The sequence below is a fragment of the Trachemys scripta genome, chromosome 7 (assembly GCF_013100865.1).
Source record: "Trachemys scripta elegans isolate TJP31775 chromosome 7, CAS_Tse_1.0, whole genome shotgun sequence".
NCBI classification, from domain to species: Eukaryota; Metazoa; Chordata; order Testudines; family Emydidae; genus Trachemys; species Trachemys scripta.
In genome coordinates, this window is record NC_048304.1 from 124,113,281 (window position 1) to 124,134,559 (window position 21,279).

The 21,279-nt window shown below is 43.8% G+C and overlaps 1 protein-coding gene across 11 annotated transcripts in view; it reads left to right on the plus strand.

Moving 5' to 3' along the window:
* BTRC (beta-transducin repeat containing E3 ubiquitin protein ligase) overlaps positions 1–21,279 on the plus strand; it is a 165,477-nt gene that overhangs the window by 75,451 nt on the left and 68,747 nt on the right. For all 11 annotated transcript variants that reach the window (XM_034777860.1, XM_034777863.1, XM_034777864.1 and 8 more), the window contains one exon: positions 10,998–11,087. In XM_034777860.1, coding sequence (XP_034633751.1) covers positions 10,998–11,087 — 90 coding nt within the window. The remainder of the gene's footprint in view (positions 1–10,997; positions 11,088–21,279) is intronic.

The following is a 21,279-nucleotide window of genomic DNA, read 5'->3' on the forward strand; positions in this document are numbered from 1 at the left end:
CACCAGAGAGCCTCCTGGTTTAGTTCTGCTTCTTCAGATGAGCACGGGGTTTTCTAGGCCTTCCTGCTGCTTCCGCAAGGTGCATAAGCATGCCGAGCAAGCCCAGAAAGAGGAGAGAGGGAAAGATTCACTCATCTGGAAAACGTCCTACCATTAAATATGTTAATGGGGACCTCTGCATCTTCTGTATCCTGCTGACTCATCAGAAAAGGGGAAGAAGACTGCAGCCAAGCAATAAAGATTCCATAGCTTCCTACAAAGCATGTCACTCTCCTTGTGGTTCCTTGTCTTCTACATACAGCCAACGAGTCAGTGCATACAGCAGCAGAACATGGACAACAGCATGGTGGGGTGGGAGGAATGCAATGATGATTTCTCTGCCTTGGCGTATGCCAAGAAATCGGCATGATTCCAACTCAGACCAATCCAGCATGAAAGCAAGATTAGCTGTAAGCTTCTCCAGTTAGCACAGAACTGTCTTCCCTCCTTATAAGACAAACGGGTCCTTGACTTTGTTGAGGAAGAATAGTTGTTAGAACTGATCAAGTATCTCAAACACACATTGATGGTTCTCCTAACCTCCAGCAACACCAACAGGAGCCAACATAAGAGCAACCATCAAGTACCTCCTGTAGATAAGGTCAGTAGAATGAGTCCCTCCATCAGAGAGAGGACTGGCTCTGACTCCATTGTTTTAGTTCCCAAAAGGCTCAAGAAGGGATAAGGCTATTCAGAATCTAAAATTCCTGAAAAAATGCATCAGCAAACCAAAATTGCAAGTGGAGACATTGAAATCTACCTAGAAGGTTGTCTCCAAAGGGGGCTTCTTATCTTCTCTATCTCAAGGCAGTGTGTCCACCTATCCTAATATGATTATCCCATTGCAGAGCCCTTCACTTCACTTTTGGAAGCCAGCATTTCCAAACTTCTTCCTTACTTCTTGGCCTGGTGGCAGCTTTTGCACCTGTTAGAAAAGTGCTGCAACGCCTTATATGTGTGTAGGACTCTGTCATCCTGCAAGTTTGGGGAATTGAAATGCACTAATCTTTCTCTCCTGATAGAGAAGGGCAAGAAACTGTCAGAGGTTTCCAAATCTAGGTGCAGCATGTCAACGGCATGCATAGCCATATGTTTTATTCTGTCCTCCAGTATTAGGGCACACTGAATAAGGGGCAATGATGGTTTGGTTTGTGGGTGGAAACATCTTATGCCTTGCACAAGGAGAGAAGCAAAGTGGCCAGTTGGTCTTTCATCCCCCTTCATCTTCGCAAAACACTACAGATTGGGTCTGTAAATTAGCTAAAGCAACATTTAGCAAAAAGTGTGGCATACAGTAGTAGTACCCCAGTGAAAAGAAATTAACTCTGTCATTATTGTTTGTATATAGTTTTATTTTTTTCTTTCCCTCCATGGAGACACTGCTGATAAAATTCTGTTGTTGGGATCTGTGGACCTTCCTACATAGAAAACTAGGAAAAATTATCCAAGCTTGAAAATTTTGTGTCTTCTGATAGGAATGTCCACAAATCCAACCCCCTCATGATGACTTAGTTTTAGACCAGGGATAGGCAACCTATGGCACACGTGCTGATTTTCAGTGGCACTCACACTGCCCGGGTCCTGGCCACCAGTCCGGGGGGGCTCTGCATTTTAATTTAATTTTAAATGAAGCTTCTTAAACATTTTAAAAACCTTATTTACTTTACATACAACAGTAGTTTAGTTCTATATTACAGATTTCTAGAAAGAGACCGTCTAAAAACATTAAAATGTATGACTGGCACGCGAAACCTTAAATCAGAGTGACTAAATGAAGACTCGGCACCCCACTTCTGAAAGATTGCCGACCCCTGTTTTAGATCGTGGCTCAGATTCATTGGTCAGTTTCATTGGTGGTGTAGTCTTTATGTGCCCTGCAGTAGATAGGTTTAAGTGAGTTGTTCCATTGCTTTACACTTGACTGCTCTGATTTTTTTGTTCTACTGAAGCACAGCCTTTGCTTTGAAAGTTATCTCAGGCTGTCAGGCTCTTTTGGGGCTGGGGCCCGGTGATGGTCAGATTCATAGACTCCAAGGCCTAAAGGGACCCTTGTGATCACCTCGTCTGACACAGGCCAGAGAACTTCCCCAAAGTAATTCCTAGAACAGGTCTTTTAGAAAAACATCCAATCTTGATTTTAAAATTGTCAGTGATAGAGAATCCACCATGACCCTTGGTAAATTGTTCCAATGGCTAACTACTCTCAGGGTATGTCTACACTACCTGCCGGATCGGCGGGCAGCAATCGATCCAGCGGGGATCGATTTATCACATCTAGTCTAGATGCGATAAATCAACCCCCAAGCGCTCTCCCGTTGACTCCTGTACTCCAGCACTGTGAGAGGCACAGGCAGATTCGACGGGAGAGCGGCAGCAGTCGACTCACCACGGTAAGTCGATCTAAGTACGTCAACTTCAGCTACGTTATTCACGTAGGTGAAGTTGCGTAACTTAGATCAATTCCCTCTCTTCCCCTCCCCCCCTCCCCGCCCCCCAAGTGTAGACCAGGGTTCACTGTTAAAAATTTACCCCTTATTTCCAGTCTGAATTTGTCTAGCTTCAGCTTCCAGCCACTGGAACATATTAGACCTTTCTCTGCTAGATTGAAGAGCCCATTAGTAAATATTCGTTCCCCACCTAGGTACTTCTAGACTGTGATCAAGTCACCCCTTAACTTTCACTTTGTTAAAATAAATAGATTAAGCTCTGTGAGTATCTCAGGATAAGGCAGGTTTTCCAATCCTTTAATCATTCTTGTGGCTCTTCTCTGAACCCTCTCCAATTTATCAACTTCCTTCTTGAATTGTGGGCACCAGAACTGGACACACTAATCCAGCATTGGTCTGACCTGTGTCAAATATAGAGGTAAAAATAACCTCTCTACTCCTGCTCAAGATTCCCTTGTTTCCCTGGATCGCGTTAGCCATTTTGGCCACAGCATGGTACTGGGAGCTCATGTTCTCTAACTATCCACCATGACACCTAAATCTTTTTCAGAGTCATTGTTTCCCAGAATAGTCCCCTGCCCTGTACGCATGGCCTATATTCCTCATTCCTAGATGTATATATTTACATTTAACCATATTAAAATAAATATTGTTTGTGCCCAGTTTACCAAGCGATTCAGATCTCTTGGAATCCGTGACCTATCCTCTTCATTATTTATCACTCCCTGAATTTTTTTGTCATGTACAAACTTTATCAAGGATGATTTTGTGTTTTCTTCCAGGTCAGTCAGAAAAATGTTAAAGATCTTGCTCTGCTTCCAGAGCTGTACCTAGGCTGAAGACCATTTGATTCAGCCCTGTGGACTTTCCTACTAGATGAAATGACATTTTTCGGTTGACTGAAATGGACTTTGTGAGAAGTTAGGGAGTTGAATGAGTGTAGTTTGGATGCCTAACATACTGGGGCTGGGAGGGCTTTCCATCCATGGTGAGCAGCCTGGAAGAAGGTATGGGGATTAGAACAGGGGAGAAAACAAAGTGGGAGATCAAAGCTATTGTTGGCAAGAACAATACAAAAAAAATGCGAGCTGTGCAGCGCTCTGAAGCAAGGATGTGAAGGTTCTATTTTTGACAGCTGTTTGATATGATCAAATAAAATGTTGAGATGTAAAGTGAAAGTCAAGGTAGAAAAACAGCCCTCAGAAAAACAATGACAAGTGGCAAAAGTTTTTGGCAACTTTATTTACGCTAACAAACGAATTTTCACACTGCAAAGTTATAAATTAATTTTAATAGGCTGATCCAGATGGTCCATTTGGAAAATGGATAGCTTGATCTGTTGAAAATTAAACTAAATTTATCTCTCTCATACTTCAAACTGAAGCAAGTGTGAGAAGAGTGCCCATTAAGTCCAGCACATACAGATGGACCGGCAGGTCACACATGGGACTAATCTGATTCATTTTAAAAATAAATGCATGAGTTATTGAATCAGGTTCCTGTTTCAAGCCGTGTGCGTTTGTATGTGTGCGCGCATGCAGCCTTTTCAAAAAGACTCACAAATGCTTCAGTGCCTTTTTAACCTGTGTGTTTCCATTTTAATTCAACCTCCTTGCCAAAAAACATAATTAGTTTTCGGTGCCTATCATTTAGTGTTAGACCCAAATGCTAGATTGATTAGGTCAGGCATTTGTTATTTTAAGGGCTACATCTCCATTCTTCATTTGTGAAGAACATGAGCTCAATAGTCTTGGGGAGAGAACTGGCCTTTAGAAACTGTGAAGCTCTCTGGGGGCCCCTCAAGCCTTTTAGCTTCTGGGTGTTTTAAACAGAGCCATGAATGCAGATTTGTAAATTTATTGCAGTGCCATCTGGTTTTTTTGCAGGAACCGTATTATTGTTGGCTTGTATCTGTCTATTGTGGTGGTCACTCCCCGGGAGCTTGCCCTCATAGTCCTAAGGAAAGTGATGAATAGTGGGGGTCAACATGAGTAGGTCACAGGGCAGCTGTCCAGGGCTGCCCTGAACTTGATTACCCCACTGTTCTTTAAAAAAGACAGGCACAATGCAGGTTGTTTTAAAAATCTCCCCTCCTTCTCTTGAATGGAGTAATAATGAAGTGCCTTTTGCTGCCATGATTCCTTCTGTGGGCGGGCTTGTGCAGGGAAAGCTGTGTCAAAGGTGCCTTGTGGGGAAGTGCTGATGGCAGCGGGATTGCTGTCATGTATGTCGTGCTGCAAACCAGACTCCAGACTCCATCATCTTCCAGATGGAAGTCAAGAAAACCTTGCCTGCCAGCCTACTCCCCAAGTCCCTCCGCAGTTTCAAAAACTTTCCCCTTCGGCTTCGCAGCATAGAATATTACTGCAGTTCAATTTCGTGGATTTGAGATGATTTTTTTTTTGTAAATGGGGGCAGCACCCCCTAAAGCATACTCTAGGCACTATTCAGAAGGTAAAGCAGGAATAGTCCCCAACCTGAAGAGCTTGAAGTCGAAATGTAGACAAAGCACAACAAGGGAAGGCAAACAAAAGAAGAGCAAGGGAATGGGAAGACAGGGGATAGCTGCAATCGGACACCTTTGTTTTTAGTCTGTGGCTTTCCTTTTTGGGACGTCTTGCCAAATGAATCTCTGATGTGCAGTGCTTAGTCCCTTGTCTCCGCTACTTACTGACTGTTATAAAGGGAAGCATACAGGTGCTACTGGTGATGCAGCGTCCTCTCTTAATCTAGACAAGCTAGTTTGTAGTTCAAATTTTCCTTCTTCTAGAGAGTGGACGGGGCAGGGGGAGGAGTGATGTTAATTTTATAGTATCCTACTGAGTTCATCTCTCACTATTACGAATGTTAGGAAAAAGTCGCTGGGTGAAAAGCTTTGTCAAAGTAATAGAAATACTTCGTAGTCTATAAAAACTGCTTTCTTTCATCCTGTAACGGTTGCAAAACTAAAATGCCTTTAATTCGCATTAAGCTTTATAAAGTGTTGGTGAAGACCATGTTTGTGCTGAAGTCCAAGTTAAAATGAAAGGGTTGCCTTGTGGCATCAAAGCCACTTGGTTCTTCCAACATTAGTGCTAATAGGAGCTGTCAGCCTTGCTGCATTTCTGCATTCCTCTGTAATTGAGTAAATTGCAAGTGTTGTCTACTCCCCCTGCCCTTTGTGTTTGTGTCCACTTACCATCCGAAGAACGTGGGCAGTGATAAATAAAGCACTGAACAGGGCTCGCTCAGCTCTTTGAAAGCAGCGTGTTGCCAGCCCCCTAGTTATATTTCTTTAAGTGTTTACGTTTTTCTGTATTCTCTCTCTTGTATGGCTGGAACCCTGGGGATCCAAAGCCATGAGAGAGGCCAAGAAGCTAACAAAGTAGCTGTCCCCTTGTTAGCTTGTTCCTTTCTTCTTTAAAAAACAAGATGAAAACCATCTGGCTCAGGGCATTACATTTTCCTCCCCCATGCACCTCTATAGATGAAGAGTTTCACCTGCAGCGAGGGTTTACATTGATTAGGGAGGGAACAGTAATTCAAGCCTCCATCCACTTCAGTGATACTTTGCCGGCTTTAAAGGTGCTGACCCATTGAGTTAAACTGTCATGGGAGGATAAAAAAGGAGCTTCATCCCAGGAGGTAACAGCTGCCAGGTTTTCAACACCTTGCGCGCTGCTGGAGAAATGTCACAAATTGTCAATGGAAAGAAAAATCACTTGGCTGCCATCTTCTCTTAATGATGAGCCTAATAAAATGAAGGATTTAAACCTTTTAAGATCAGCAAGTAGTTGTCAGAATAATAAATAAATAAATCCAGAGGGATTTTGAACAATGGCACGGAAAAGCCCTACCCAGAGAGGCAGCAAACAAGTTAGAATAACCTGCTGTGGTTGGGATGGGCATATGGTTATCTTTGCACAGTTGGACAAGAGGGAATGAAAGTAGCAGCCACACAGAAGTCCAACATTAGTTTGTCAGTATTTAAAAAAAAAAAATCCTGATTCATAAGCCAGTGAACGGAGAGAAGATGTACTGTATTTCTGCTCTTTTGAGGACAATTTGTTTTCAAACAGCTACCAGATGGCTAAATACCACGACATTTCTTTTCTTTTTCACAAGACATCCCGTTTTCCTTGCTCTTTGTTTTTGTTTTTGTTTAAATGCTTTTACTCCGTTGAATAGCCCTGTGGTGCTTGGACATTGTGACATACCCTTTTTTCCTACTTTGATAGATGAGGAAAACAGTATAAGATTTAATGAAGATTCTGAGAACAGGCAGGGTGGGGTTTATTTATTTATTTGCTGTTTGTTATGGGTTAGTCATTTTAATTGTAGTGAGTAATTAGAAGGTACATGCAGCCACAGGAGCTTTGTTATGGTAATTGCTCAAGAAAACCCATTCCCTGTCTACCATGTGTTGAGACACTTCTTCCCTCTAGCGGCAATATTAAGGACTCTGGCTTTGCACTAGGCAAGGTGTAATTGCAATATGACAAACTACGCTTTAGGGACCGTCTTGCAAATGTTCTAGTTTTTTGTTTGGCTATCCTATATTTTGTATTATGACTTCCCACAGAGACCCCCCCTCCCCCAGCACAGTGGGCTTTTGATAGCAAAAATGTAGTCTTAAAGGTGCTTTAAAAAAAAAAAAAACCTCCACAATGGATTCTGGGTAATGTTTTGCAGCTTGACTTAATTTTAGTCTTCTGTTTCTTTAATTACCTATTTATAAAAATGCATTTAAATTTGTAGACATTATTTAATACTTTCAGGAGGAGCACCTCATTTGAAATAAATAAATAAATTTGCGTTTATTTTAGATAGTCCATGTGAAAGACCTTAAGGATAATTAATGCAGGTCTCCGAAGACCCTGTAAGTGAGATAAAACTGATCTTTCCAAATCTTCTGGAGTGATTTGTTTATATAACTTCCCACTTCTGCTGAATCCTTCAGAGTCTAATAACTTTTTTTTAACTGTTTGGCAATTTGTGCTTAGCTACAAAAGCCCTTGTTTGAAAAAGAGGCAGTTTAATAATCTGCGCTCTGAAAATGACTTGGAGGAAGGCTCTGGGTTTTGTCTTTTTGGTGTGTTTTTATTAGTGTTAGCTTTCTCTGATAAATCATGTAATTATTAACTATTGAAAAAAATCTTATTGAACTTCTGAGTTGTAGTGTCTATTACAAAGTGGAGTTTCATTCGGAGACTGGGGATTCTCTGGCTAAATGGCCAAAGAAATGACTTTTCTACTGGTTGAGATCCTTATGAACACAATTCCACTTTGCGCTCAGTACTTTGATCTGGCATTCCTTGCTCATCCAAACCTCCATTGACATCTGCACTCCTCTACGCTGGGGTCATGCTCTCTTTTTAAAAAGGCAGACGTCTCAGACCCAGTCACGTAAGCATTAGAAAAATCTAATCTAAGAGACTCATGGAGTGCGATTAGATATGTTTAGTGAACTATGGTCTAGCATCTGTGTGGCATTTTAAGCCCTTGGCTAAGAATGAATGCAGCTCTGTGGTTCTCCTATTCTGCACCACATTCCTGCTCCTGCCATGATTTGATGCTGCCATATATTTGTAGACTTTTTTTTCATTAGAGCTTGTTTTGCTATAGGGCTGCTTAACGTTCTTCTCGAGCGGCGTTTGCAAGGTTAAAGGAATGCAGCTTGGTAACACGTTTGTGTCATTTTAAATATATACCTCCTAGTAAATAAGGAGGAGTCTGGCAATCAATCCCTTTTAGTGTGTTATATGTTTCACCTGACAACTAAACCCTCTATTGATTAGCCATTACTTTGTTAGATAATCCCATGTCAGTGAAGCCACTGTAAAAATTAAACTCTTTAAAATGTTTTACCCTAGCAGCAGTGTGAAAATTGAAAACTTGTTCAGAATTACAGCCGGCTTTCACGAAGAGAGTAGCTTTCAGCAAGCTGGTTTATGTTTGCATGCTTTATATGCAATATAAAAACATATTAAAGCACTCCAACGCAAAGCTATATGCCTCTGGCATAGAACCAGGCTACCGTTTCCAAGTGCTCCCTATGCAAAGAAACCTCTTCTCATGACTCAAAGTGAGGGGAGACTTGAACAGGGTGGGTTCAAACTAGAAAAGGTTCTTACTAGGGTTCAATTTTAAAAGTGAGCTGAAAAGGGTTTTATCTTTCAAGACCCGGGTTCAGGGTTTTGTTTCTCCTGGAACAGTAGCTGATCGCCCAGGCACCTCAAACAGTGAAGAGAGCTGTAATACCAGAGTCCCTCAACTTCAGATGTCATAGAATCATAGAGAATCATAGAAGATTAGGGTTGGAAGAAACCTCAGGAGGTCATCTAGTCCAACTCTCTGCTCAAAGCAGGACGAACCCCAACTAAATCATCCCAGCCAGAGCTCTGTCAAGCCGGGCCTTAAAAACCTCTAAGGATGGAGATTCCACCACCTCCCTAGGTAACCCATTCCTAGGTCATCATGTGTTTCAGTTGAAACATAGAGCTCTGAACTTGGGCATGGGTAAATAAGTGAAGGGAGAATGAATGTCATTCAGTGTCATAACCTGTCAAAGTAAGTGCGTGCATTGCTAGTGATTCAGTGTCTTAAACTTTTTGTGTTGATTTAAAAGAATACATAGATCACTCTTAAAGTTTTAGCCTGAGACCTCGTTGAGCATGCTGCCGAGCATGTATATACCTTCTCCAGGGTGCAGTATGTTTATTCATTACACAAGTTGAATGCATTTCCACATCCTTAACAAAGAAGTTATATACTCACTCCTTGAAGTTTCATTTTCTTTCTCATCTTTTGTGGAAAGATGAGGAATTATATGGCTGTTTTATAATTTAGCACTTACATAGAGCTTTATGCTGTCAAGGTGCCGTGAAAATGGCCTGTGAGGTATGGAGTACTATCCCCATTTTATAAATGGGGAAGCTGAGATTCAGAGAAATTGGATGACTTGTCCAAGGCCACAGGGAGTCATTGGGACTAGAAACTTTTGAGTGTCCCTGTCCCTTGTATGTGAATAAAAATAATGGGAGTTGTGCAATGCTTTGGAATAAGTGTCTTTATTTAGACACTGCCGTGCTCACTACTGGTTCTGTGTGGTGATGATAGAGGTCACCCTTCCTGCTGAGCCAGTTCTAGTTTTTAGATTCTGCTCCGTGGACTCAGAATGGAACGTTGCTGATTTTGTATTCACACAATCAGTTCTTTCCCATCCCCATAGTTATTAATGTGGTTATTGGGTAGAATATTATTCTAAGGCTGACTTCTGAAAAGTAGGCTCGTTCAGCAGGCTTGGAAGAGAGATGATTGAACCAGGACTCAAGAGCTGGGTTCAAATCCTGGTTCTGCCACAGACTTCCTTTGGACCTGGGCAAATTACTTAATCTCTCTCTCTCTTAGTTCCCATCTGTAAATGGGAAATAATCCTTTTTTTTAATTATTGTTGTCTATTTAGATTGGGTCAGGGCTGTCTTTTAATATGTACCCAGCACTGAATTTATGCAGTGCCTAGTAATACATTCTATCATGTATTCCTATACATAATAATGGATTTTTAAATTGGGGGGAAATCAGAGTGAGGAGACGTAAGTATAAAACATTGCAAATGCAAGATGCAACAGAAAATAGTGAAAAACCAGGTGAGTAAAAAAAAAAAAAGCTCAATCATGAATGATGGGGAAGCAAAGCGTCTATATGTCTCTTTTTTTTCCCCTCTCCCTCTCTGAAGTTTTGGACTGAATTTAGTGAATGTTGATGCTTTTAAAATGAGGTTCAGATAACACTGGCTGGAGCAATGCATAGAGCAAGCAAGTGCTGTCCAAATTTCCTCATGACAGTTAGGTCAGTGCATCTAAATCATGATTTATAATGTGTTTATTCATCCTGATCTCTCTCCTGAGTGGGAAGTGCTAAACATGCCAAAGTGGTGGTTTTATGATGTGGGCAAATGTCTCCAAGGACTAGTCTGAGGCCATCAAATGCCTGTTTGCCTGTGACTTTGTCCCAGTTTGAATCTAGACATCCCACCCTATCTCCCACACTGCGGAAAGACCTAGTGTGTTAGTCCACATAGCACAGAGCCATTTGGAAGGATTCGTGTTTTGTTTTGTTTTTCAATTTCTCCTTCTTGCTGAATTCTGTCCATACGCTAACCCCAGCCACTCTCAACAGATATTGCTGTTATGACTTGTAAGGAGAGCGGGGTGAACCAGGCGATGCTGCATTCCTTTACTTTAAGCTTCTACTGTACTTAAAAAATAAAAATATATTCAGGCAGGATTGGGGGGGGGATGTTTTGTCCCGTTCTCCCCCCCCCCCCCCCCCATCCTGCATAGATTTATTTTATAGACTAGTTTGAGTGGGATTCGAAACTTCATTTTGCCGTGTTTTCCTCTTTATTTAGGAAAGAGAAGTGATTCCGAAATGTAGTAGAATGGCCTCACAGAGTATCTTGCACCAAAAATCTGATGCCTTACAGCAAATTGCGTGCCTCTATTCAGAATTTTTTAAATCTTTCCACAGACCTACAACAGCTGTGCCAGACTGTGCTTAAACCAAGAAACAGTATGTCTAGCGAGCACTGCTATGAAGACTGAAAATTGTGTGGCCAAAGTAAGTATTGTTGTAGTTCTTTTATCTTTGTGTCAAGTTTGTGAGCAATACGTTTGTTTTTCAAAAACTAATTTTTAACATACTTTAAACAGAAACAAATAGTTTGCTCAGGCCTTCTATCTTTCACAATCGTACTATAGGCTGACCAGGCAGTGTGCCGCATTCCCCAGACTGTGGTAAATGGGGGTATGGGTCCCCAGCCACCCAGATCAACAGGCTGGATGTCCTGTGGAAGCAGTAACTGTTCCCATTGTGTCGTTGTCTCCAGTACCCTCTGCTGGTCAATACCCAGAGTTACACGAACATATGTTGGATATGTTGGATGGAGGCTCTTCGCAACATGGGGCCTTTTGTTGATCGGTGAAGAGGAAATACAGAAAGAACATTGAAGGAAAAACCTTGTAATTAAAAGAACAAACCTAACACAATATTTGGAGGGAAGGGGAAAAGAGAAAATCGGAAGAAAAAGTGACTCTGTTCATTTTCATATCACTACGTCAGATAAGATACATTTGTAGGGCAATATAATAACGAGAGAGGGGGGAGAGGTGAAATGTCAGTAACCACCCGCCTCTCGTTTTGCTTTTCCTAAAACTAAGTGTAACTAGTATAAAATAAGATAGATAGATATGCGGGATTGTCAGTGAGCAGAAAACATCCCAGCCATGACACTGTATGTATAAAAAGGGCTGTGTAGAGGATCTGTTCAGCCTCGCATAAGCTCCATGTTTCCACTGGAAAGAAGTTCGGTGGGCATGCACGACCGAGATCAGAGCATCTGTTACTGAAACCAGCTGGCATTTTGTTGTTGTTCTGTCACTATAAAGTGACCAGTAGAAAGCTTGCCCCCTTTTCTGACTTATTCCTTGAATCTTCTTGAGATTCCCTTTTCTTGGAGTTAATTTTGAATGGCTGTTAAATCTGCCCTGTCTATTCAGAACCCACATTTCTGCTGGCCTTTGAAGGTGCTTCTGTCGCTGTGGGAAGATGGCTGTTCCATTGCACAAATGTCGGCTTCATGTTGCACACGAGTGACCCAAAGAGCAGCTTGCAGTCACTGTCTGTTAGAGAGGTGCAGCCTTGTGCAAGCTACAGATCCCAGCATGAAGTACAGCTGCTTGGCCCTTGCTGCCCAATGACCCTCTTTGATCAAGACGTACAGTATTGCATGCTGCCACCTGCAGTCATGCCCGTTGTTATACAAAATGGGTGAAACGCTCCTGACAAGATACCAAGGTACACGATTTGCAGCCCTCAGCAAAATGCCCTTGATATTTAGCATATTTCATCCTGGGGGCATGATGCGGGTCACAAGCATCATACAAACGAGCCAGTGTACAGCTATTACCAAGATAGTCTAAGGCTTCCATTCGGGGCCCACCTACCATGCAACAGCTCCTTTTGACCTGCACATCTTGGTTTTGAGGCGGGTGTGTGGTAGAATTATAACTATTAACTTCATTTGTGCCCCTCTGAATTGAAATTGCCCCTTCAAAATGATAGGGACAAACATGAAATCACTCCTTACAAAAATATTTTTAGTGGGCTGCTAACAAGCAACAAAGAGAGAGTGCCAGAGGCTGCAAGACTCATTTTATGTTGTAGAGGTGGAGCCTGAATTCTGGCCCCAGACATGGAAAAGCACGTGTTCTTAATACTGCCTATCCAGGATTTATGTACCCTAGAGATGGAGTATTTATATATATTTTGCATTGGTTTTGCATTAGCTTCACAGGGGCTTCTTTGAGCACGTTTCCCTACTACATAGGGGTAGTTGCTTTCCCTTAGTAGTAGTTTCTGTTACTAACAGGTTACTGATGCTGTTGTTTTGTGGTTACAATACAAAGTGAAATAGAAGTTGGCTTTCTCAGAACCGCTTACGCTCCAGGTGTAGCAAAGCACTTTATAAATTCCCTGACCAAAAAACCCAAAAAACTTCATTCATGCAGAGTTAAAGTTGTCTGGTGGTATCTTGCAGCTTTCCAGAATGTCAAGTTCAGTTAAACTCAAAACTGTGAAAATTGGGTGGTAATACAGAGATAAGGCAGTTATAGTTCTCATTTAGAGTTTCATTTGACACATACTGTAGCTAGGTAATAACAAAAAAAAAAGCTAGCATTTATATAGTACTTTTCATCAGTAGATCCCCATTTTAGAGGTGAGAAACTGAGGCACAGAAAGGTGAAGTGACTTGCCCAAGACCACTCAGGAGGCCAGTGGCAGAGCCAATAATAATCCTGATGGTTTCTCTGTTAGGCCATATAGTTGCTATGGGATTCCTGAGTGCTCTTCCACCCTCCTGCACATTTTGTTCGAGTGGAATGGAAATAATGGTCGTGCTTTGAAATACTTGCGCTGTGTGGCGACTGACAGGGCCAGGGAGAGAAATCTCCCTCATGGTCTGTGTCACAGAATCTTGTCCGTTTTATTACAGGGTTGCTACAGTAACTTTAAGCAGGAGAGAGAAGACAAGTGTCTCTCTCTCCTTGTCCACCCCCTGCCCCACCATCTCCTGCAACATGTAGCGACCCCACCAACATTTCCAGCTCCTGCTCGCCTTTCTGTCCCATTAGTTAGCACTGTAGAAGCCATTACAACCTGAGCATTGGTCCTTGCTGTCTCCTGCCTGGTGCTGCTGTGTACACACATCACAGGCAGCAGTTTACTTGAGGGCTGTGCATTTCCTTGATTATGTCGCCGAACCCGTGTTGCACATCAAGCCAGGCCCCTCACCCACACTATGCAACCCCAGCTGGGCTTCCTGCCCGTGCTTCAGCCAGGTTTCATGGGCCACACCCTAGCGCCACCCAGTTCACCCACTTCCAAAGTGGTCTGCTCACACTCTGGCCAGCCACCCTCACTGACACACTCCACAGAGAGCTGACGCACCTTAACGATTCATTTCCTGGGTTTCAGATGTTTACATTTATATTACCACCCCTCCCCCCCCCAGCTCACATGGAGAAGGCTCAGACACTTCAAGAGGGGCAGGTTCCCCCAAATCCCAGCACACACGGAAGGGGAGATTCAGGATTGGCAGGCTCCCACCTCTAAACCCCCAACTTCCCTTGCCACCCCTCCCATTGTCCAATCCCTCCTGTTTTCTCCCCTCCTGCTCCCCCAATCCCACCCCTTTCCTGAGCTCCCAGCCACTTTTCCTTCCCCTACCACTCTATTGCATTTATCTCCCTCCCCAGAATACCCCCATCCCTCACTGCAGACCCTACCCCTATTCTCACCTACTCTTCCACCCCAATCACCCTGCCCCACCCAGTGAGCATTCACATGGAGAACATATTTTCGTACCAAAAAAACCTTGACAGAGGCTTGTTTTTCCCAAACATTAACAGTTCATTCTCTTCCTGCTCAGGGTGGGTTTCAGAGGTCAAAGTTGCTAGAATCTGCAAACATTATGAAATGCTGGGTTTTTTTTCGAGAGGTCAGCTGGGCCAAATTTGGGTCACTAACCCTACCCCGCATTCCCACGAGAGAGACAAAATTTCAAGACAAGCCAGGCATGTGGATTTTAGAGCACTTGGAAGAGTCACTCTTTAAACAGAAAGGTCTTCTCAAACTTAACTGTAGCAGAGCTGGCACTCTGCTATATCGTATGAAATTAGTCATCTGCTATATCCAGATCACCCCCACAGGATAATACTGAAAGGATAGAAGGCTCTGGGAGGTGTGATAGTATCAACCCCATGGAGACCAATAAAGCCTGAAACAAATCACTCTGAGGTGTGCACTGCTCTGTTCATGTCAGTGGGTTGTGAGTTCAATCCTTGAGGGAGCCATTTAGGCATTTGGGGCAAAAATCTGTCTGGGGATTGATCCAGCTTTGAGCAGGCTGTTGGACTAGATGACCTCCTGAGGTCCCTTCCAACCCTGATATTCTATGATCCTCCCTCCCCAGTGCTTGAGAGATCTGTGATGTGCATCAAGCATGCCCGTTCTTAGGTCCTCACTGCAGTCTCAGCAGTGTGTGTTCTGGTTCATGCTTCCAGCTTGCCTGTTCTCGCCTTCCCCAAATGCTGACTCACATGGAGAAGGGCTCTGACCCCCTTTAGCATGACAAAGCTCCCCAAATCCCATGATGTGGGGCAGGCAGGGGGCTCAGACACCCCCCAGAGGGACAGGGCCCCATGGATCCTAGCTCATATGAAGAAGGGTATGGAGGGGCATACTACCATATAGAGGCAGGGCTTTACTCCCAGATCCCAGCGCACACACATGGGAAAGCAGGGAGAGAGGCAATGCGCCTGTATTCTAGCTCATATGCAGAGGCAAGGAGAGAGGATCAGACCCTCCTAGAGGGACAGGTGACCCCCCCCAAATCCCACCACACATCTGAAAGTGGAGAGAGGCACTCAGACTCCACACGGGAGGAAGGCCCCCTCCAGATCCTGGCACACATAGGAGGGGAGAATGTGGGGCTGACAGACACCTCTGCTCCTATTCTCCCCCAGTGCCTGTGCCACTCACATCCATGTGATATGGCCATTAAAAAAGCTATGCGGTCTTGGGATGCATCAGGCGAGGTATTTCCAGTAAAGATAAGGAGGTGTTAGTACCGTTATACAAGGCACTGGTAAGACCTTATCTGGAATATTGTGTACAGTTCTGGTCTCCCATGTTTAAGGATGAATTCAAACTGGAACAGGTACAGAGAAGGGCTACTAGGATGATCCGCGGAATGGAAAACCTGTCTTATGAAAGGAGACTCAAAGAGCTTGGCTTATTTTGCCTAACCAAAAGAAGGCTGAGGGGAGATATGATTGCTCTTTATAAATATATCAGAGAGATACGTATCAGGGAGGGAGAGGAATTATTTAAGCTCAGTACCAATGTGGACACAAGAACAAATGGATATAAACTGGACATTAGGAAGTTTAGACTTGAAATTAGACGAAGGTTTCTAACCATCAGAGGAGTGAAGTTCTGGAACAACCTTTCAAGGGGAGTAGTGGGGGCAAAAGACATATCTGGCTTCAAGACTAAGCTTGATAAGTTTCTGGAGGGGATGGTATGATGGGATAGCCTAATTATGGCAATTAATTGATCTTTGATTATTAGCAGTAAATATGTCCAATGGTCCATGATGGGATGTTAGATGGGGTGGGATCTGAGTTACTACAGAGAATTCTTTCCTGGATGCTGGCTGGCGAGTTTTGCCCACCTGCTCAGGGTTTAGCTGATTGCCATATTTGGGGTCAGGAAGGAATTTTCCTCCAGGGCAGATTGGCTGGGGCCCTGGGTTTTTTTGCCTTCCTTTGCAGTGTGGGGCACGGGTCACTTGCTGGAGGATTCTCTGCATCTTGAGGTCTTTAAACCACGATCTGAGGACTTCAATAACTCAGACATAGGTCAGGGGTTTGTTACAGGAGTGGGTGGGTGAGGTTCTGTGGCCTGCTTTGTGCAGAAGGTCAGACTAGATGATCATAATGGTCCCTTCTGACCTTAAAGTCTATGATTCTATGTCCCCCTTCCCAGTCTCCCAGTCCCTCTCCCCTCCCCACCCCATTCTCATTTAACCCCCACTCTTCCACCCCCCTATACTCCTTCCCTTCCAGCTAGCATTCATGTGCCTATTTTTTTTTTTTTTGCCAAAAATAGTTTGATTATGTTCCCCCAAATTTAAAACAAAAACAGGCTGACAGAATTTAGCATTATGCCTTCAGACCTTTTCCAGATTTCTGTCCTGAGTGAGACCTGAAGTGACGCTGGCTGAGTGAGTAAGGATCCAAGGATGACTGCTTAGCGCCTTGAGCTATCCAGCTGTGGTGAGACACTTCCAGATATCGGGGAGGGATAGCTCAGTGGTTTGAGCATTGGCCTACTAAACCCAGGGTTGTGAGTTCAATCCTTGAGGGGACCACTTAAGGATCTGGGGCAAAAATCAGTACTTGGTCCTGCTAGTGAAGGCAGGGAGCTGGACTTGATGACCTTTCAGGGTCCCTTCCAGTTCTAGGAGAGAGGTATATCTCCGTTATTATATTAACCTACAAACCCTATAGACTCCTCTGTCTGCATGCTCAGCTGAGCATTAGCTGTGTGCTTACAAGGAGAGCTGAACTCTGGCTAGCAGGTGGCATGCACTCTATGAGGGTAACTTTTGAGCAATTGAGACCCCATTGTGGTGATCTCAGCCCTGGTTTGAACCCTGTCTGTGAGCAGAAATATTTTGGTAAAATCCAGGAAAACCATTGAGGTGGGGGCGGGGGAGACCATGTCTCGGGAACCCCTGGATCAAATTACCCAGGCACACCAAATTTCAAGACAATATGAGTAACTGTGTGGATTTCAGAGCACTTAGAGTCAAGCTTTAAACATAAAGCTGATCTAAACCTTAACTCTAGTAGACGTGTTGGTCCACTGTAATCCAGTTAGCTATATACCAGTAGTGTAACTGCATGGCAATGGAGCAACTGTTCAGTGCACTCAGGGTGAAGGACTTAAGTGGGACTTCTTAGGAGTTCATAGGCCATGTGCTAGTTCTCAGCACAGGAGTGGATTTCATCCTCCATGATTGATACGTCTCATAGCCTTGGACGTTACAATGTGTTTTATTGAAAGGGGAATGTTGGCAAGGGTGAGTGGGGTTCCTGCATGTCAGCACTCAGTGCCTAAAGTCCCACAGGATTTTTAACTTCCGTTTAGACATCCAGTGGTGAAAGACAGAAGGGATTAGCATCTGATTCCGAGGACTGCACCTTTAACCGTGTGATTACCCTCTCTAGTACTGCACAGTAATGTCAGCGCTGGGTAAGAATCAAGTCCTAGGCTTCACGTCAGAGTCATCATTCAGTCTCTCGTAAGCTTTGTCATTCGTTTTTTATCCTGCTTCTGCACTATTCCACAGGAAAGTGGTTTGTGCACCACTGCGGCTGAACTTGACATTGTTTGCTGGGTTTGCACTTGATGTTTATCTGATCTGTATAGTGGCGGATGTGCAGTTTCATCTAAGCTTGCAGGTAGAGTGACTTCCATCTCCCAGAGAAGCTTTCGTTTGCCACTGTCCAGCAAAATGTGTCTCTAACTGGTATCTTCTGTGCAGCCTTTCCGCTGTCATTGACCTAGCCAGTGCTCATCTTCCTAATTCAGAGAAAAACAAAGGGATTTTAAAAAAAAAAGCTTTACATCTTTTTGTTTAAGTGTGAGGCACTGCGGCACGGGGATCCCACTCCAGGCGCACCCAGTGTGCTGTCTGGATCTATTTTAAGACGTTGGGTACTCAGTGTTCTGTATAATGCAGGGGGTCTCAAACTTCATTGCCCCGTGATCCCCTTCTGACAACAAAAATTACTACACGACCCCAGGAGCTGGGACCGAAGCCTGAGCCCACCCAAGCCCTGTCGCCCCAGGTGGGGGGTGGGGCAAACCCGCTGCCTCAGGTCAGGGGGCTAAAGCCGAAGCCTAAAGGCTTCAGCCCCAGGTGGGCAGCTTGTAACCTGAACCCCGCCATCCAGGGCTGAAGCCAAAGCCTGAGCCCCACCATGGGGCTCTGGCTTCGGCTTTGGCCCTGGGCCCCAGCCTGTCTAATACCAGCTCGGGTGATCCCATTAAAACAGGGTCACGACCCACTTTGGGGTCCCCACCCACAGTTTGAGAACCGCTGGTATAGTGCTTATCTCACTGTCTGTACTCAAATAATCCATAGGCTGATAAGGACCGATGGTGGTTTTTGACAATGAGACGCTTTGGATCTTACATATGGGAGGTCATTCTACTCGTCCGACAAACAAGCCTTGGTGACTTTTACTGCTGCTGAGATTCTACTGCTGTCCTCTGTCCTGCCTTTTTGGCATGAATTTGTGTTCTGAAATTCCCCCCTGTAGGAACGTAGCCATATTTGAATGCAATGAATTAAATAAAGAACAGACATGGTCTTTTTTAAGACATATTTGAATTTGAAGCACTACTGGTGGAGTGAATCACAGTTTCCTGTAAGGTATTTTCAGTATGTAGCTGTTCCCTACAGTCCACTATTTCTTACTTTGGTTCTCAGGAGTAACTCCCGTTGATCTTTGCCATCTTATCCTCCGCCCTTGGGTACATTCCACAAAGATGGTGTTGATTCATACACATTTTTTGCAAAGGATATGTGTGATAAAAATATATGCACCACTTCCTGAGGGTTTCCTTAGTCTCCACACAGGCCATAACATGATTGGGAAACAGTTCCCCAGCTCCGAACCTCTCGTGCTGCTGCTACTGGTGTGCAGCTACAAGTGGACAACCTCCCCAGGAGTTGGTGCTATGTGGTTAAGTAAGGTAAAGATCTAGCATGAGCTGCAGCTCCAAGGACAGGGTGTTGATTTATAATGAGGTTTATTGAAAGTTGACCAAATGAGCATCTGTTCCTATTGTTCATTCCATATTTTGTAAGCCAGCATCTCCGAGCCAGATAGTGATGTTGGGGTGTGCTTCACCCTCTACTAGAGTGATGCATGTTAAAAATCCCCTGGCATCTGGTATGGCACGTGTTTTCTGTAATGCACTTGGATGTGCAAATAAGTTTTCTCATCGCTATTCAGCATCCTTTCTGGCTTGCTTTCTGCTGCTGACCTTCACCTCTTATTCACTATCTTTGCCCATTTTATTCTCCCTCTGCCACAAAGGTGATCTGGCTTAGTTTGGCTCTTCAGGCTTTTACCAACTGCTGGCTAACTCAGAAGGGTCCATAATCTCTCTGGCTGAACCTTTATCCTAGATGGCGCGTTTCCCTTACTCAGCAGGAAGGTCTTGTCTTTCAACCTTCTCATAAACTGGATTTCACTAGATCCAGCTCTCACTGTTCACGCTAGGCTGCTAGATTATTTCCCCCAACCCCTTCCCTCCCCCGCTCTGGTAGCTTCCCTTCTAATTTGAAGGGTTCTTTTAATAAAGGGTTTGCTTGTAAGTTGATACCACAACGTCCCAATTCCACCATCAACCTATTTTTCTGTATTCAGTTGGCAATTCCTGTGCTTCAAATGATCTGCAGCTAGTTCAACCTTGTACATATGTACCACACGTTCACTTTGTTTCATATTCCATGGTACTTCTTCCTTCCTAGCTTTCTAGAATATTCTATGCTACCCTCATGGTAGCACTCGTTCTTTTCAAGGTCCCTTTCCCAGCCCCATTCTGGCACAAAAGCTTGTATTTGCGCTCTTGGTTTGGCCTGCTCATGATGGGGGAAAACTCCAGTTTAGACAGTGCAGTAGAAGGAATGTGCTTTCTTTCCACATTCGTGATGTCGCATGTTATGCTATGCTACAGTGATTGTGGAGTCTTGATTTCATACACCGCTTATTAGGTGGTAGTCAGTGGTTTTATCTAAAGCACGTTATTTGTTCTGGGCATTGTCCTTACAGGCTGATGGGCATTATATTTTTAGAACCTTAGTGAGTATAGTGGTTGAACAAGGGACTAGGATTCCTGCATTCTGTGTCCAGCTCTGCCGTTGTTTCTCTGAGACCTGGGGCAAATCACTTCACCACTGTGTCTTAATTTACCCCTCTCTAAAATGGGGCTAACTAATACTTGCCTCATAGGAGTGATATGCGGTTTATTAATAAGATGCTTTTGAGATCCTTGGATGAAGACACCTACCTATGCACAAAGTAGTATTTTGCCGGCTCAGCCAGCCCATTTTCTGTTCTGGCTCTGGAATAATACAAGGCCTCTGGATGTTTTGACATGACAGTTTTCTTTTGGGAAGGTTTAGTTTTAACTAGTTAGTTTCACCTCCTGTGTTCTGAAATGACCCAAGAGGTGAATAAACAAAAGAAGCGAGGAATGGAGGTAGACTTGCATTCCACTATCTTTTTCAGGCTCTCTGCTCCACCACCTATTTAGAAATCTTAAGCAAATAAGCATTCTCCACGGCAATCTCCTAATAATCAACTCTTAGGCCTGGTCTGCTCTAGAAGATTAGGACATTTAACTATGTCAGTCAGGGGTGTGAAAAATCCATACCTCGAGAAGTTGGAGTAACAATGCTGAAGTCTCTATGTAGACAGCACTAGGTCGATAGAAGAATTCAGCCTAGCTACCACCTCTTGGGAAGGTGGATTATCTACGCCAATGGGAGAACTCCTTCCATCTGCATAGGTAGTATCTACACCGAAGCACTACAGCAGTGCAACTGTGCTACTGTAATTTTTTAAGTGTAGATAAGACCTTAGGCCTGGTTTACACGACAAGGTTA